This window comes from Papaver somniferum, chromosome 2 (assembly GCF_003573695.1).
Source record: "Papaver somniferum cultivar HN1 chromosome 2, ASM357369v1, whole genome shotgun sequence".
NCBI lineage: Eukaryota > Viridiplantae > Streptophyta > Magnoliopsida > Ranunculales > Papaveraceae > Papaver > Papaver somniferum.
Window position 1 is genome coordinate 15,170,991 of NC_039359.1, and position 18,238 is coordinate 15,189,228.

General features: G+C 35.8%; 1 protein-coding gene across 1 annotated transcript; it reads right to left on the minus strand.

The window, feature by feature from the left end:
* Positions 1-1,965: 1,965 nt before the first annotated feature.
* LOC113346982 (ethylene-responsive transcription factor 1B-like) lies at positions 1,966-3,118 on the minus strand. The gene has a single exon (XM_026590551.1). The coding sequence runs from the start codon at positions 2,992-2,994 to the stop codon at positions 2,215-2,217; it is 780 nt and encodes a 259-aa protein (XP_026446336.1). The 5' UTR covers positions 2,995-3,118; the 3' UTR covers positions 1,966-2,214.
* Between the last annotated feature and the right edge of the window lie 15,120 nt (positions 3,119-18,238).

The following is an 18,238-nucleotide window of genomic DNA, read 5'->3' on the forward strand; positions in this document are numbered from 1 at the left end:
TGGGAGAGTGGTTACCAAATAGATTAGTCATTTACTTTCTGGGAGACGACCGAAAATGTTGAGTGCTTAAAGTCTTCTAGAAGCTGAAGCAACTCAAGATAGTGGACTCTATCTTAGGATTCACGTGTGTTGGCCAGATTGATTGTAGGGGCAGGGATATTGAGGAAACTAGGTAACTAGGGGTATAGTTTACTTGGTCTTAACTATACGAAGTTGGTAGTATCTTTGTATAACGGCTTAATTATGAGAGTATTCAAAACTGGACTAGGTCCCTAGATTTTTATGCATTTGTGGTTTCCTCCTTAGCAAAATCTTGTTGTGTGCTTTTACTTTACTTTCCTCATTATAATTTGTTTAAGTTATAATTAAAGTAATTACACTTGTACGTTAATCCCAAACACTTGGGTTGATCCCTATAGCTTAAGGTTCAGTTTCGAACTTATTCTATATACCAAGTGTATACCTTGTGGTTGCTATCTTGACAGTCTCTGTCTATATTAGATCACGCAAGGTATCCGACTTATAGGTTGATATCGAAAAGATTATGGTGTACTTGGTATCCTCGTCATTCGAATGTGTATAGTCCAGATTGGTTATAAACGAAGTAATACTGGAAAAAATGTTTACTTGGTCTCAACTATACGAAGTTGCGGTAGTCAATTTGTATTACGGCTTAATTCTTACAGTATTAAAACTGGACTAGATCTTGGGATTTTTTTGTTAGGCAATGCTCCTTGTTACCAAATTGTTGTGTTTACGTGTTTTTACTGTTTCCGCATTAAAATTAGTTTCATCGTAAAAGCATTATTCTTATATTTGTATGCTTGAAAGCTATTGGTTTAAAGAGATTAATGGTATACTCTATGCTTCCTTTCTTCACAAAGTTTTCAAGGGGAACCAGCTTAGACTTTGGAAGAGGTATGCAAATTTGTGCATCCGGTCAAACTTTCCGAAAGGGTATGCAAATTTGTACACCCCTTAAAACTCGAAATGTACATTCCATGTTGAGTAGAAACGGGTAACAATTTCGTGTTACGTATACTAATACAAAACCTAAAAAGAAAAGAAAAGAAAAGAAAAAACTCGAATGTAATTAAAAAAATAATGGGGAGAAAAGTTTTCCACCAGATAATGACTAACATCGCAATTTTTCATTTTTTTTCTGATAATAAATTTTTGGAGAAAGGATAAGAGTTCAAAATACATTTTGATTCTGTTGATCCGGCTGAATTCCAGACTTCAGCCTATCAATGTATAGAATATCATAAATTGAGCGACGAGGTAGCTACTGATATGACAAGAGGCATCTGCATCGGTTTTGTGGGCCAATGACCACCTGATTAAGGATTCTTACTAAAACAAATTAAGACAAGTTTTCTGTTTGATCCTTTATGGGTCTGTACATCCCCTAAGATCTAAAATTGGTAAAACTTTCCGGTCTAGGTTAGTCTGTTTTCCCTCCAAAGCTTTGTATACGTCCATCCCAGAGCGGTTAGGATTGCTTGAGCCTTTTTGTTCAAGATTCTCACTTCTCTGCCATCCGATACAACATCTCAGAATTAGAGCGACTATTCCAATGTTAATGTCATTGTCACAGGTAGTTGCAAAGTTTATCTTCATCACTCCCAGAAGGCTTTGGTTTTTGACTATTTCGATCTGTTCTTCTTGTAGCTGAGCGTTGTCTGTTCATCTTGGCAGTTGAATGTGCAGTCCTTGGATTCGATATTACATTTCCAAACAGTTTGGCACATCTGACTTTCTAGATTGTACCAGATTGTTGTAGCAAATTTTGGGAGAAAAGTTCCATCTTCCCTGACTGGGTTACCACTTACCAGAATTTTTTGCCAGTGCTTAACTAGAGTCCCCCTTGTTCTTGGGGAGGAATTTCCACAATGACCGCCAACCAACAAGAGTAATTGTTCATTTAATTTAGAGGAAAAAGAAAAGAGTCAGAATTCAGAAAGATGGAAATTTCTAGCTGCTGAGGAGCAATATTAATTGAGTTCTTAAACATATAATTCACATAAAAATGAACAATTCCATCTAAATTCTATTTGTCCATCGGAATTTTCATCCATAAGACTACCATACAAAATCACATTTTCATCACCAAAATCCAAAAAACTAAGAACATCTAAAATGGAAAATATAATAACAAAGGGATGACAAACCAAGAGAAATTTAAGCTTAACAAGGCGAGAATGATGAAGATTTTTAAGAAAATGAACTACTAGAACTACTTGTACTGCTAGTTTCATATGAGCTTAAAAGTTCCTCTAAGAATTCAATCCCTAAATCTTCAAATTCAACCAAGTTTTTATGATCTGTTGAATATGATGAACTTGACGACGTCGACGGCGATGGTGATTGTGATGGTTTAACTACTTCCCTTGCTTTACTTTTCTTATTACTACTGAACTTCTTATTCTTCATCGAGTGACACTTCTTAAGAGCCAAAACCGGTGATGATCCATCTTTGAATCGGTATTTTATATCTTTTAAAGACTCACGAACATGTTCGACCGGAAAGTTAAGAATAGCCATGGATCCTCTCATTGAGAATGCAGCTTGGTCGTAAGCTAAAGCAGCTGCTTCAGCACTGTCAAAGGTTCCAATCCAAACTCTAACTCCATTTCTAGTTGAATCTCTTATTTCTGCTGCGAATTTACCCCATGGCCTTTTCCTCACACCTCTGTAAGCCTTTTCTTTTGTTTTAATCTCTTCCCTTTTAGTACTACTAATAATTTCCTTGGATGTACTAACTTCTTCTACAAAAAATTCTTCCTTGATCATTTGATCGGCTTCAGGTAAAACATTATCACAAAACAACATATCTTTGGAATCGTTTCCAAGAAAAGGCAACGGTTTTTGATCTAGAAGAAACTCCTCAATCCAAGAGTAAGAACTAGGATCCCATGAACCACCACCACCGCTTGACATGGATGTTTCCGGTGAGAAATCTAAGAACGGAGACTGAAAGTTCGATGAATCCATTGTTTTTCCGTTAAGGGAGGATTTTTTTTGTTGATTGGTAGAACTTGCTTCGTTTTTAATAGTATTGAGTAATATTTGTCTAGCTAAGGCTTGAGTTGAAATTACTGGTGAAAAGTCAAGTAATATATATATGCGTCAAGAACCAAAATGGTGGGGAATACTGTTCTCATTAAAATAGTAAGACAACGGAAAAAGGTCAAGACAATAAGAGAGAAGTAGGGTTTAGCTCATTGGCTAATGGGATATTTGGGCAACTTGATGTAATTTAATTATTTTCGGATTGGTATTTTCTGTGGTCCTCATTACCCACTACAAATTTGAACCAGTACTAAAATCAATTTAGACACGTGGTACAAAGAACATGGCCATGGCGGCCTGGTCTTGGTCAGGTCAAGATTATGACTTCATCTGTTTTTTGACAATACAAACACTATTTAGGAAACACAAATTAAATTATATCTACGTGGCAATCCTCAGATTCTGTTTTCTTCTTTTATGGCATTTGGGGAACACTCCTAAAGTAAACTAACCAAAAAAAAGGTGGTAGTAATTAAAGATGGATTAGGCCGTGGCACAATAGTTTGGTACAGTCAACTTGGGGTTGGGGATGATGCTGTCCTTGGGTGTTTAGAAGGTTCCACAGATAGAAGAGGGGAATTATTTTTCTTCAAAAGAGAAGTTAAAATTTTACCATTAAAGATGAATGATAATGATGATGAGTTGAGGGGTGATTTTGAATGTTTCATTTTACGAGGACCACAAAAATATATTATTTTGATCAATAAGGACCATAAAATAATGGAAGAAGATAAATGAAAATTAAGACATCCGAGAAGATGAAACCATAATCACGTACCACTAATACTAATCTATAATATAACACAAAATGATTTGTTTGGTGTCCCAAACTTTTTTGGTTCAACGATGAACTGTCGAAACTGCCCGTCCGCGTTTTATTTCTTCACTGAAACTTCCGTAAATAATTACAACTCAAGGGACAAAGTAGACTTATGCACTTATCAAATTATGCGATTACCCCTCCGTGTTTTTGTTTTCCTTCAGTTTATTTGGTAGATTCCTTCAAATCCAGGGGCAAAAACCTACCTGTAATCTCTTTCTACCAAACTGCAATCAAACAGAAGCAAAATTTCTCTCTCGATCCTCTTCTTCTCCGTCGAAATCTCTCTTGATCTTGATAAATTTCCCAATCTAAATTTCGAATTTAGAATACAGGGTTTTGATTTGATTAAACAAAACTAGTGACAAAACCTCTAGGTGACCAACTTAAAGGAACAAAAAAACCACCCATATTAATTTTAACAAATTAAATCAGTTTCATTAAATAATGACACAAAAACCCCAGCTCAAATAATAATTAGCAAATTTAATTTTTTTTACTTTGAAAAAACCCAAACGTACCCTTCTTCATCTTCGTCTTCTCTCCTTTATTTTTTCTTCTTTCTTTCTCTCATTCTCCCCACCACCATCACCACCAGCAGCGATACCAGATCTCACCAGCAGAAACTTTATGCTTCCCCGACCACACTAGCACCTTCGTATCTCACCACCACCACCACCTTCGTCCGCCTCATTCAATTCCATCACCACCTTCGTTCCCTTAACCCTTAATTGTTGAAATTAGGGTTGCGATTTTAACTTCAGTTGAAGAGCAGAGATGGGTTGGTGACGAATTGATGATTGAGATCGATTTTTCAAGGAAGGGATGATGGAGTGGTGACGTTTCTAACAAGGTCTAGGAATTAGATCTAGGAATTGATTCCATGGTGGAAATGAACTACCGATGACGATATGCTCGTGTTGGGAGAAACGGTGGATTTAGAATGATAATTTGAAGTTTTGAAGTATTAAAAAATCTTATCATTTCACTAATTTTTCAATTGAATTGGATACCAGATTTCGTTTTGTTTGACATTTCGTTGGTTTTTATTCTTGAGAATTTGATTTTGATTGTTACTGTAAGGATTTATTGACTTGGTAAAAATCTTATTTCCTTCTACTTTTGATTGTTACTGTAAGGATTTATTGACTTGGTAAATTTAATTCCATTTACATGTTTGATGATGAATTAGATTTATTCTTGAAAATGTTATACCAAATAGTAGTGAGATTAACTTGCCGGGTGCAAGATTTCGTCCCTTGTTTGCTCTGTGTTGGTGGAAATGGGATATGAATATCACAGTTAGTCTTATGTTGCTTGTTGGTGGATTGATTTTTCTAATAGTAGATGAATTTTGAACTGAAGTTTGCCTAAGTACTTTAGTCTAAAATGTTGAGATCAATGAAGTGTGCATTACTGTCTCTTAGTGAGGTCCATTTTATGGGCTAACTTTTTAATTGAAGTCCATGCCAGTTAAAGAACTGGTTAAGGAAAGTGTACAAGTTGTTTGGTTGTGCAATTATTGAAAACTTAAGTTGCGTTTCCACAGTTAACTTAGCAGTCGACATTATGTGGTTTGTTAATGTTGAGCTGCCATGCATATATTTCAAAGTCATATTTTGCAGTTCAATCTGATAATTATCATCTATGGTTAGAGTGGTTAGACTAGGTGCCCCTGTTGAACTTGAAAACTTGTATAAGTACCACAGTGTGGCCCTCTTTTGACTCCTGCACCGACACTTGTGTGCAACGTAAGTGAAGGAGGCATCTCCCTAAAACATGCTCTTTTTAATTTCCGAGTACCTACTTGAGATGATTTGAGCATATAGAAAGAGAAAAGTAACTATTCTATTCTTGTTGGCCAATATTCTTATATCTTATTACTGATATGTTGGAACTGCTTGTGTTTGATTCAGGGTGTCAGGTACTCAGTCAGACCCATCAAATTGATGCTAGAAAGGAGAGAAAGATGGAGACATTAAGGACTGCTCTTGGGATGAATAAAGTTGATGAAACTTCTTTACTACAGGAATAAGGGAAACAGGAAACTGTTCTGGAAACAGTGGAATCTGATTCTGAAATTAGGTGAAGGAGAGGGTCCAAAAGAAGGTTTAATAGAGAAAAATGATGGCTAGAATTGAAATGGGAAGCAATTGCAGGTGGTGAATTGGATTGTGGAGCTGAGTAGAGTCAGCTAGGAGATGTTGTTGCCGCTGCTTTCATATTGGCAGTGTGCAAGTGTAGCTGATGGTATTGTTGATATGGTTATTGCAGTGATGGGTTTGATATGGTTATTGTAGTGACATGGTCTTGTGACGAGTTTCATTTGATGCTGCTAGTAAGCTCCGGTTGCAGCTGAAGTTAATATTATAGAGAAGGTGGTACTGGTGTTGGCTTTGAGTTGGTTCTCTATGAAGAATGGTTTGAGATGATGCTTGAGAATGGTTTTTAAGTACAGTTGCAGGTTGAGAGTGTAGAGAAGAACTGAGATGCCTATGTTGGTGGTGATTATGAACTGCAGCTGGTGATAATCAGAATCCATGGAGGAACTGGTGTTGCTCTGATTGAATTAATATGGATATTGCAGGTCCAATTGAAGATCAAACTGAGCCTGAGATGGAGCATTTGTGGTGTTCAGGTATGAGCTTGAACTGAAATGGAAGGCAGTAATGCAGTGGGTATGGGATTTGAAGTGAATTTGTAGTTGCAGGTGCAATGAAGTGCTGCAATACAATGAGGAATTGCCTGTAAACCTAAATGGAAAGATATACCAGGTGAAGCTGAGTAATGGGTCTTGAGACATAACTTGTGGTATTGCTGTTGAAGCGCAGAAACCAATTATGGTTTCATCTTATTTATGATGAAACCAAAATCGGTTGCATCGTATTTCAACAATGTATTTCTATCCATGAAGATGTATAATACCTCTTAAAAAATTTCTTGTAGGTGATTTCTCACGAAACCAAGATGAAACCAAAATCGGTTTCATCGTATTTATGATGAAACCAAAATCGGTTTCATCTTATTTATGATGAAACCAAAATCGGTTTCATCGTATTTTTCGGAGGTGGTGGTGGTGGGCGGTCGTGGTGCTGGTTTTGGTCGGCGGTGGTCGACAGTGGTGGTTCTGGATGGTAGGGTGGCTCGTATTGGTGGTGCAATTACGTAGTATCGGTGGTGGTCGACAATGGTGGTGCTGGATGGTAGGGTGGCTGGCAGTGGTGGTGCAATTGCGCAGTATCGGTGGCGGCGGCGGAGCGGTGGTGGTCGGTGGTGGCGGTGGTGGTCGGTGGTGGCGGCGGCGGCGGAGCGGTGGTGGTCGATGGCGGCGGCGGCGGTAGTGATCAGTGGCGGCGGCGGAGGTGGTGGTCGGAGGTGGCGGCGGTGGTCAGTGGCGGTGGTCGGTGGCGGCGGTGGTCGGAAGTGGTGGCGGTGGTTATCGGTGCCGGCGGTGCTTATTGGTGGTTGTTTATTTCTTATTGGGGGTGACAATATAATAAGAATTAAAGTGTGGTTGATTTTTGTTTTTGTTGGGGTGATTTAAACTAGAAGGGTAATATAGACAGTTTATATTAAATGGGGTTTTTGTGAACAATTTATTTTGTTGGAGTTTTTGTATATGGATAGTGACACCTTTGGGGTTATAACTCGCGGACCGTTGATTAAATCATCATCATTGCCTACCATGTTTTGCAGAGAATAAATTATGGGGTCAAGTTTTTGGGTTTCATCTTCGTAGAAAAGGTTTGCACATAATTAAACTTGGTCAAAGTTTTGGTTTTCATCTATACGAACAGTAAAGATTTTTTCTAGGTTTTATTTTAAGCTTTCATCAATGGCGGTAGTGAAGGTGTTGTTAGGATTTTCAGTTGTGCTTTAATTTTTTTGAATTCAATTGAGCTTGAATTATGGACTTTTAAGTTTGATTTTTAGGATTTTAATTATGCTCAGGTTTGAATCAGTTGCTCTAGAGTTAGGGTATCATTCAATTGCGTTTATTTTTTCATCTTCATCAACTCCTACACTAATTGGTAATTTTAATTTCGGATTTAGAGTTTATAGTTTTGATTGAATTCAGATTATCATCTTCATTATTTTCCAGATTCATTGACTTACTTCCAGATTGGTTCACAGATATTCTCATCTACGTCATTGAGAGTTTTCATCAGGCAGAAATTTACATCAAATTTAAGTTGTAAAAATTAAAAGTTGTTATAGTTACCTATTTGTGTAAATGTATAAGAGAAAGCTATTATTGCATGTCTCGCAGGGCTATAGATAACCAGTTCGTATGTGGTTGGTGTAGATGTGATGGGTGTTGTAGCATCTCTACCAAGTCTGCACTAAATGAAGCTAGCCAACAGTCACCGGTGCATGATGCGTGACTCTCCGGCACCGCAAGTGTGACTAAATTGTAGGCTCCATGCAACCCATATTGGATTGTTTATTATTAATTGGATTTTTCTGGTTTTCAGTTTTGTCCTCGCAGGGCATGATACTATCTTCAGATGTTATAAAAATGAAGGGGAAGGGTGCACTTGGCAGGAAAGCCATTAATTTGGATTCAGGTATTTAGTTCTTAAACACCTCTATCCCATTACACAATTAAGTGCATCTCTTCTTTTATAAAATCCCAAAGTTACTTTTAGGTATTATAGATTTGTCCTTATGAATAGTTCTTTTCTCTTTTTCATGAGGCTTAGTTGACAAAAGAATACATCGAAGAGCTCGTGGTTTCACATATCGCTAAACCCATCTTTTACCAGTTTAGTTTGTAGAGTTATACGTATCACTTAAAGATTATATAAAAGTTATTCTTTTGACAAAAGAATCCACCTATAGTTTAAAATTCTCTTAGTCTTGGATTTAAGGTTCAAAGCATTTGTATTGGCTGTTTGTGGTTATTAACTACGAACCAATAGTTTGCATTGGTTTCGTTATGTGGGTTTGTTAACTATGTACCAGATGATGATTGATGAAGTTCATTTATCTGCACATTTTATTGTTTCAATAGTCCTGCTGTCATGGATAAAGATGGCGGTAATTTTTATGTTTACTCTCTTACCAATTGTGTACCTTTATATGTGAATACCTCTCTTTCAGTTTATACTAGAGATGAACCGCAAAGGCATGATCCAGAGAGATACTAGAATGCCCAGGAAACCTGGTTTTTTTTTTTCTGATGAAGCTCTGTGGCGCTACCGTACAACTAATCGTATCCATGAGGTTCTTGCTTCGCCAAGCCATCACCTACCTGCGTTTTTTTTTAATATTTAACAGATCATATGAAGCAACAAATTAGTATACGGTTCATGTGTGAATATTTAACAGATTATATGTAGCAACAACTTAGTATACGGTTCATGTGTGAAATTTCATTTGAGTAGGAAATGGTGGAAGGAAAATTTTAGGCTATTTCCATTGTTGCAAGAGGCTAATAACTTTTGAATCATATCATTATTTGTAATACTTCAATTATGAAAAATGTCATGCATATTTTTTCTCGATTTTTTGAGCACAGCCACCAGAGCCCTCAAATTGACCACAATGTCGTGCCATAGCACCAGCACCCCTTCCACCCGGTGCTATTATGCCACGGACAATCCACTAGTATTATTACAACATAAATGGGCCAATTGGTCGATCGCTGCTTCAAAAACTTGTATATGAAATCCGTGTGCAAGTGTTGCACTTTGGGACATATCTTCAAGGATAAATAAATACGACTATAATTTTATTATTTTAATGCACGGCTAAGCCCATGATGTTATCTAATCTTTCTTTTAACATTCTAAAATGACGCACCAACAAGACCCTTAAAGCGAGATCTATTCGAATGTATGACCGTAGGTTTTTATCTAAAAAGCAACGAAATCCCATTATAAATTCTTAGTGGTGTGTCAAACTGTCAACCCAACAGCATGTTGTTTGAAATCTAAGGGGAATCGGTAACATTGTTGAGATGACTTCTAAGAGTGTAATACAAGGAAACAGCAATGGTACACGTACCGAAGCAGTGTACCGTGGTCAGATCCAAGGACCATTAGAGCAGTCTTGGGAGAGATTTGTAGAGAGTGGGGTTAAGGGTGGGATCCACCATCTTTTTCTTCTCTCACACCAAAGTCCAAACATTACGGTGCACTGCTTCGGTACACCAAGCATTTCTGTACAGGGATACTGCTTTCTCCGCCGTCAAATCATCACCAGTGTAGGAAATTTTACCAATGAAGATCAAGATATGACAAAGAAAATCAAATGGGAGCTACAAATTTCAAAGGTTGGCTCGTTAGCTTACGAATGTATGATTTCCATTGGCTCACTGAACTTCAGACTGATATTTTCAGCAATATGGAAAATACTGATATAGACTACCTAAGCCACTTTGTCAAGATTCAGTAATTATTTTCTACTTTTTAAAAATTTTGTGACATGACATTTAAGGTATAGAAGCCATTTCCATCAAACTCGGAAAAAAGAAAAAAAAAGTGGTTAGCATATTTAAGCTACCTTATCTGGACACTTCGTATTGATAGTTATCACCAAAATTACTAATAGGGTACCAGATTAAGTGGGGGTGTACCAAAATTAAGATAAGACAAAACATGTTTCTATATAAGACAAAACAAGTTTTGCCTTGGTTTGATACATCCCACTAATCCTAGCATCCCCATTAACAACCTTGGTTATCACGACTCGACTAGAGATGGACTGTGATTTTTACTCTGGAAGCCGTAGACACTCCAAGCAGGTGACACTCTGAATGTCATGTACCACAAATATACCACCACAAATACACCACATGAGATGAATTTATTTCAGATAGATTTTATGGTTTAAGTAGGTTATCACCTATCGCACCAACTTTTATCCCAAATTGCACTTGGGATTATGCTCCGCCTGAATTAGCTATAGATACAGAAGAAGGCTGAATTGGAGGCCAGGACACATTTTACACCCATACCAAAAAATATATGGGGCTTCCAAAATGATGGTGAAATAACTATTTTACCCTTCTCTAATAGCTTCTTCTCCTCCCATTCTTCTTCTCCTCCGCTCCCTCTCTCCCACTGTTTCCCATTCCATTAACGACTTCTGAGAAAAAAAAATTCTCACTGATTCATCGTCGTAAGTGAACTAAAAAAATTAGGTTTTTAATTGCAAAATTGCAGTTACAGTTCCGGGGTCGTTAACCACGATTTTTTATTGCTTAACGATTTTCGATATGCATGTTGAATTGATAAAAAATCGTTAACCATTAGGGTGTAGTAGATAACGACCCCAAACCTGGTTTTCTGCCCTAGAATAGTGTCGTCTAGGGATTTCTAAATCGCTAACGACTCTATATGGCTCGCTAGGGTCGTCAGTATATAAGAATGCCTAATTAACGACCCTAAGAGTAACATCTTCAGAGAGTAAAAAGTTTTAGAGTCGTTGGGTTCTAAACATATTAAGTTAACGACTCTATATGACCTAACTAGGTGGAGTCGTCAATTATATCACACTTGGTTGACGATTTTTCATAACCTGCAAAAGTCGCAGGTTTGAGTCGTCAAAGGTTGTGTCAAGTAATTGACGACTCCTTAGAGTCGTTCGTTTATTACCCTCTCGACTTAACGACCCTCACTCTGAGTAGTTGCATACTGTACATGAATCGACCACTTGGGGCATCATTCATACAATTTAAAGAGTATAGGAAGTTTACCTGATTGTTTTGAGCTTCGGGTTCTTCATTTTGAGGATTGGTTCCTTCATTTTGAGCAATATGATTCCTCTACTGGAATCCCCCAAAAACTCAACTTCTTCATCTCCACAACACAAAAACATAATTTTTCTTTTATCAAAATTGTATCCCTAAATCTGATTTTAATCTAATTAAATTAATTAAAATTAAATTAATTATCACTAATGATTTGAAGTAGTTTAGCCATTTAAAAAAGTTGGGATAAGGAATAACATCCGATTACTATTTCATGACTGTTTTTGTCCTGTAACTAGGATCTCCAATTATTTTTGGGAGACCCTCAATTTAGCCTTGATATAGAATCTAGCAGTAAGTTTCAAGAAACAAGAATACATGAACTCGTGTCCTGCCAAGTTTCTATTGAAGTTCTAACGATATTACTTAAAGAAAAGAAAAGAAATACTAAAAAGAAAAGAGAGAGGATATCTATCTATCTTCAAAACAAAATACAAAACTAAACATATACAGCCAACGGCATGTTGTACCTGATGGACCACTTCGCTCAGGTGTTAATGTCATTATGTTTCTAATTATCTAAAGACGAGCAGCGGCATTGAAATTGCATCCGAGTCGTACATTTGGCGCCGCCACTTAAGTTAAAATAGCTGACGCTTGAATTTATTATAATCAACTGTACTCCTTGATCCCATTATTTGTGCTCGTATCGACAAGATTTATGTTATTTATAGGTGCCCACAAATGAAAATCCAGATATAGACCTGAAAGCAAGCCCACATACGAGAGAAGATAGCAACACAAAATCAAAAAAATGAAGTCACAACACAAGGGATTTGTATCCAAATCTTGAAATGGGGGTGTCACTCCACAGCTAGTAAATGAAAATGACAGTCGGTGAAACCGTTAACACAGAATTCTACGCTCCAAGTTGGTATTGTTTATCATATAGGGGCCGGACTATCAACGACGTTTCTCTCTTTTCTTGTAGTTGCAGCCAAACATGTTGTATAAACAAAAAAATACTCGGATATATACAGATTAGAGATCGATCATTGTCAAATTGGGTTTGCCATCGGTGATCTATTGTTTTTTCCGATTAAACATAGACAAAAGGGTCAGTCAAAAATCCAATTATACACTTCTGAAAATTTGTACTCGGGTAGTAATCCCATACAATTAACAACGTGGTGAATGAACCTGTATGTTTCATTGAAAATCTTCTTGTTTCGCCAACTTGTCTAGTAACTACATAATTAATGCCGAATCAAATGATGCATCGCTATCATGAATTCGTTCAAGCATATTCCTATTATCCCAAATTTCTTTTAGCTTCTTTTTCATGGAGTTTGCCAGATTCATGGTTAGACGTTATCGGATCTACAATTTACGCATGTGCGCTTGGCTTTAAAAAATTAGATTAAGATGATTTAATGGGTGAAAACCTACTGTCGCGTGACTTGTTTGATTTGTTCCCGAGTTGAATAATTTGCAAGTTGTAAGACTTTAGAATGATGATTATTGGAAAGTGATTGACAATTAAATATAGAGTTTTACTTTAAGCAAGTGCTTATTAATATCATGGCCCCTTAATTTCGTACGGGTGATTTTATTTAATTAAACCTAAGGTTTATTCCTGTATTAGATCAGATAACCAAAGATCATGAATATATTAAGCTTGCATAGACGTGTAAACTTATCACCAATACATTATCCAACATTCAACATTTCATATAATCAGAAAGATAGACTGATAAGTGATGTCTTATTAAAATTGAGTGCAATTTGGCCAATACACTTCATAACAATTCATCGTAATCTGTCGACCAAATCATTGTAATTTATATTTCCACAAAAAAATATAGAAAGAAAAATACTTCAAAATCGGCCCTCACATCTGGATAATTCCGGTGGACCGCAATTCCTATGAGATCCATCATTCATCCTGTTAAAGCAAACAGTATTGTGATGCATTTTTTATTGGATGAAACAAAGAGATATATCTAAGCTAAGCAAAGAGTGAATAAAATGGCAGTCACTTTGCCCCTTGGCTAACTATATAGTATTTGGCATTGTCGCTTAAGTCAAAGTACCTCTAATAAATTCACAACAACCTAGCTTGTTTTGCTCCTTGTTATAATCGTGATTTTCAACCCAAAACTTCTCGGTATTAACTAATAAAAGGAGATGTGCATAACGATACTATTTTCCTTTTGTTTCTCTCTTCATCCAGTTCTTCTGAATATCAACTCAAGGTCTTTTTTCTCTGCCTATTATAAAAACCGTTACTAAAAAATAAAAAAATAATAAAAAAAAAAGAAGAAAGTAGAAGATGGGAGATGGGAGATATTTAGAACTCTATTTTGACAAATCACCAAATAAACGAAAAAAAAAAAAACGCATAAGCCCATTATGAAATATCTCAAGTTTTATGTATGAAGAGAATATCGGGTCAAACACATGATATATTTTAAGAAAAACTGGATTCCCGTAAGCTAACCCATGACTTACCAGCACTACAGATATATAGTTCCCATCATCCATGGCTTAGCTAACTACCACAATCTACCAAATCTTGCTACCATAGTGTTTGCTCATTTTTATATGGTAGGAAAAAATGAGGAAACATGCTCATGGTAGTGCTTGCTTTTAGAACTCTATTTTGGTTCCAATAGAAACTTGCGCACTTCATTCCCCAAACAGATGTCCTTTACATGCCTAAGAGGTGCTCCACGCGATCCTATAAAATAGGACTCCTTGTAATTTCCTTTTTGGTTATGAATCAAGGCGACAAAAATCTTTCTTTTGACACAAGACTAAGTTGTCTACTTATATATTTGAGTAAAGAATCCTAATCAATCAATCTCACAATAATATCAAACTTACTTAGTTGTCTACTTGTGGAAAACTTCAACACTGGATTTCAATTGATAAACATTATACTTAATCGAGTTTGAGGTTTTCTGTCAAATCTGGATTTGATTAATATTTCTTGAATGACCTTATAGCATAAAATGAGGAACTTGGATATCAAGTCGAGATACAAGTAACAAGATTATTTTAGAAAAGATAGGTGGATATCTGCTTCACAAATTACCAAGTGAAGACTTTCAAAGTCTTACCTTAGACCTCTAGAAACCTTCGATATTTGAAGAACAACTTTCCAACAAGATACATGCAGAGGATTGAGTTCTCTGTATTATTGATGCCTCCAATATATAATAATTGATCAAGGCTAGGTTGCTCAGCATGTAAGCAATGATGTATTGCAACCAGGTTATTTCTCAAACTGATAAGTTTAAGTTCTTTCATTCATTTGAGGTTCTCTAAATAGTTTGAAGTAGTAAACATATTTATCATTGAGTAAATTCCATAAATGAATTAATTCCAAAGATCAATTTACAAGTTAAGTATGAAAGAACTAACACTTTACAAGTTAGATCAATTTTTGGAAAGAATTAACATTTTTTTTCCCATGGAATTAACTAAGAATGACAACTTATGAGTTTGTGCAAAGTTATCCTTGCAAAACAGAGAAGGAATGAACCAAAACTAAACTCGTTAAGTTGGCATTAAGGTTCAAGAACTCAAGCTAAGTTTTCTATCTCACATAGTAGGTTCGTGAACTCGAATAAAATTTTGGGGTTCAGAAGCCATTGTCTCTCCTCTAGGTTTGCAAACTTAGCAAGTAGGTTAACGAACCTATACATTTGAAACACATGAGAGTTTACTTGACTCTAATTTTGAAAAGAGATAAGCAAGAACTTATCACTGAAACATCACTTGATATTTAGCCGTGAATCTAATCTGTGATAAGAACCTTCTTTGTAATTTGATCAATACAAAAGTCCTAGACTTTTCTACAATAGATTGATGGATAAATGGGAAAAGAGTCTAAAATGAAAATCATTCTTTGTTACTAACCCTTTGATGAAGTTCTTCAAAATGATGTCTTTTGATCATAATTCTTCAGTCTTCGAGGGTAACTTGGAAGTTCAAGACTCTACTATTGAATCTAATGTAGACCGAAATAGAATTTAGTAAGCTATAAACCAACAAATAGTTTTGGCATCTAAATTTACAATGGACTTCACATACCAACGCTTGTAGGTTCAAACAAGAAATCATTCTAACAGTCTCCACTCTTCATTCTTTCAAAAAACCCTAACTATAACAGCAAATCGCGACCTCCATTCTAGCTAGGGTTTAGTCCTCAGGCTAGATACGAGCAAAGCTTTGATGTTTTGATTCATGGGGTTATTTTTGATTCATGAGGTTAATATAAATGTGGTGTTAAAAGTCTGAAGTGGGAGATTGATATTTTATTTCTTATTTATAAAGCCCTACTCGTTGTTTCCTAGATCGCACTTTAAATCCAAAGCTTAGTGTTGTAATTTTCTATTCCATATATTTATGTCTTCTTCTTCGTAATATTACTTAACTAGTCAAAACTTTGGATAAAACTTTATTTCTCATTAGAAACCATATGTACTTTTAAATACCGTATAACTATGAATGACAATACAATCAGAAATACGACAATAATTACAGGATTTTAGTGTCAGCCAACCTCCCCATTCTCAATTTTGAATTCCAATTAACTTGTCTAGTGTATTTCCATTTAAAGAGTGAAACTGTAATATGATGTATGCTCCTAAAAACCCTAAAAATATTTGGATAAGGAACTCGAAAGGTCTCATCACCCACCCAATGGTTTTGAAAAAATAGAGTCTTATTTCATTTGCAAATTTTTTGATAATTTATTCCTTGAAATTTACCGTCTTGCAGACTCCCCCGCCAATTGATATTTATATAAGAAAATTTTGGAATCTTGGTGGTCCACCACAAAACGCGGAACGATACTTCTCTTTGATAAGCATTCTCCACATTGCATTTTGTTTCACATAATATCTCCACAACCCCTTACATAAACTAACCTGGTATAGGGGCGGCATGGTTTGTTAGAGGAGCGGCAGTGTGATAGTAATGTCCCTCTAATTGGTTAGGATATGTCCTATAGGGGTGTAAATTAACTAGATTATCCTCCCCATTTTTTAACCTAAATCAAAGATAAATTGAAAATTTGTTTTCTTTCTTCTTCTCTTCTCCTCCTCCCATCAACCATAACCTACATTAAAACTCAAAATTTCACCGTCTTAGATTAATCGACGATTCGAAAATTAATCAAGTGTAGTATAATGACTTATATGAGGTATGTTTTGAAAACCTAGTTACGATTTGGTTTATTTTGTTCGATTTAAGTTTAATTTCTATCAAAAATTAGGGTTTTAGATGAAAATTGAAATTTCTTGGTTTATGTGAGTTACGGTTGATTCTAACTCAATTATGAACCATAACCGGATATTTTGATGTTGTTACGGTTGATAATAGTTCAATTACCAACCGTATGTTCTTATATCTGAGAACTTTCTTCAGTTACGGTTGGTATCGAGCATTTGGTTACCAACCGTAACTGAGTTATGGTTGGTATCAAGCATTTAGTTACCAACAGTAACTGGTTTTACGATTGAGTTTTCTTCAAATTTAACCAGTTACGGTTGGTAGTTCATCTTTTACGAACCGTAACTTCGATTTACGGTTGGTTATGAGTAAATTCCTACCGTAATTAGCTCTGAAAATGTAAAAAAAATTGAATTTTTTACGTACTTTAGATAACTTTGAGCAACAAAAAGCTAGTTGGGACTAATTTAGAAGTATACCCGGTCATTTTCAGGTCTTGGTTCTTCATTTTGTTGGTTAATTTCTTCAATTCATTGAGGACCTTCTCCTCTAAACTTTTTTTTTTCTTTTTTAACTCTAAAAATCTGATTTTGGTTTTGATTTTGAGTTAATATAAGTGAAATTAATCATTAACACTAAACTTAATTATCATCACTAAACTAGGTTATCAATTATGAGGGTTAATTTGTCATTTCCAGTATGTTTTTATAAGGGACACCTTAAATGATCATGTAGTGACTTTTTTTGTCCTATTAAAATGCCATCTCCCTGATAAACCATGCCGTCCCTATAACCGGTTACTACATAAAAGCGAGTCGTCAATAGTTATTAGGTCTTGAATGCCAAGACCTCCTTGATCTTTGTATGTGCACACTTTCTTTCATGCCAGCAAGGAATATTCCTTTGCCTTTGAAATTCCCTACCAAATAAAGTTTCTCTTAATGCCATTCAAACGTTTAATAATTGATCTTGGAATCGAGAAAGCAAACATCATATAAAATTCAAGTGGACTAAGAGCGTTATGGATGAGTACAAATCTTCCACCAAATGACAATCACCTTCCCTTCCACCTTACTAGTCTTGCCTCTGTGTTTTATATGATAATATTCCAAGTTCCATTAATTTATATTAGGCCCAACTGGTATTCTCAGATAAGAAATATGAATATCTACTATAGTATACCCCAAATCGAAGCTGCAGTCTGTTGACATGGAATAACAGAATTTTTTTCCCGCATTCATTTTTAGTTCCGAACTCAAATGAAAACACCTAATGAGGCCCTAATGTAATGAATTTGTTGTGTTGATTCTGAAGAGAAGAATATGGTATCATCCGCAAAAAGTAAGTACGACACTTCAATTATATTTTGGTGAATTCTAAAATCCTCGTATAAATTTTTTCCTCTAATT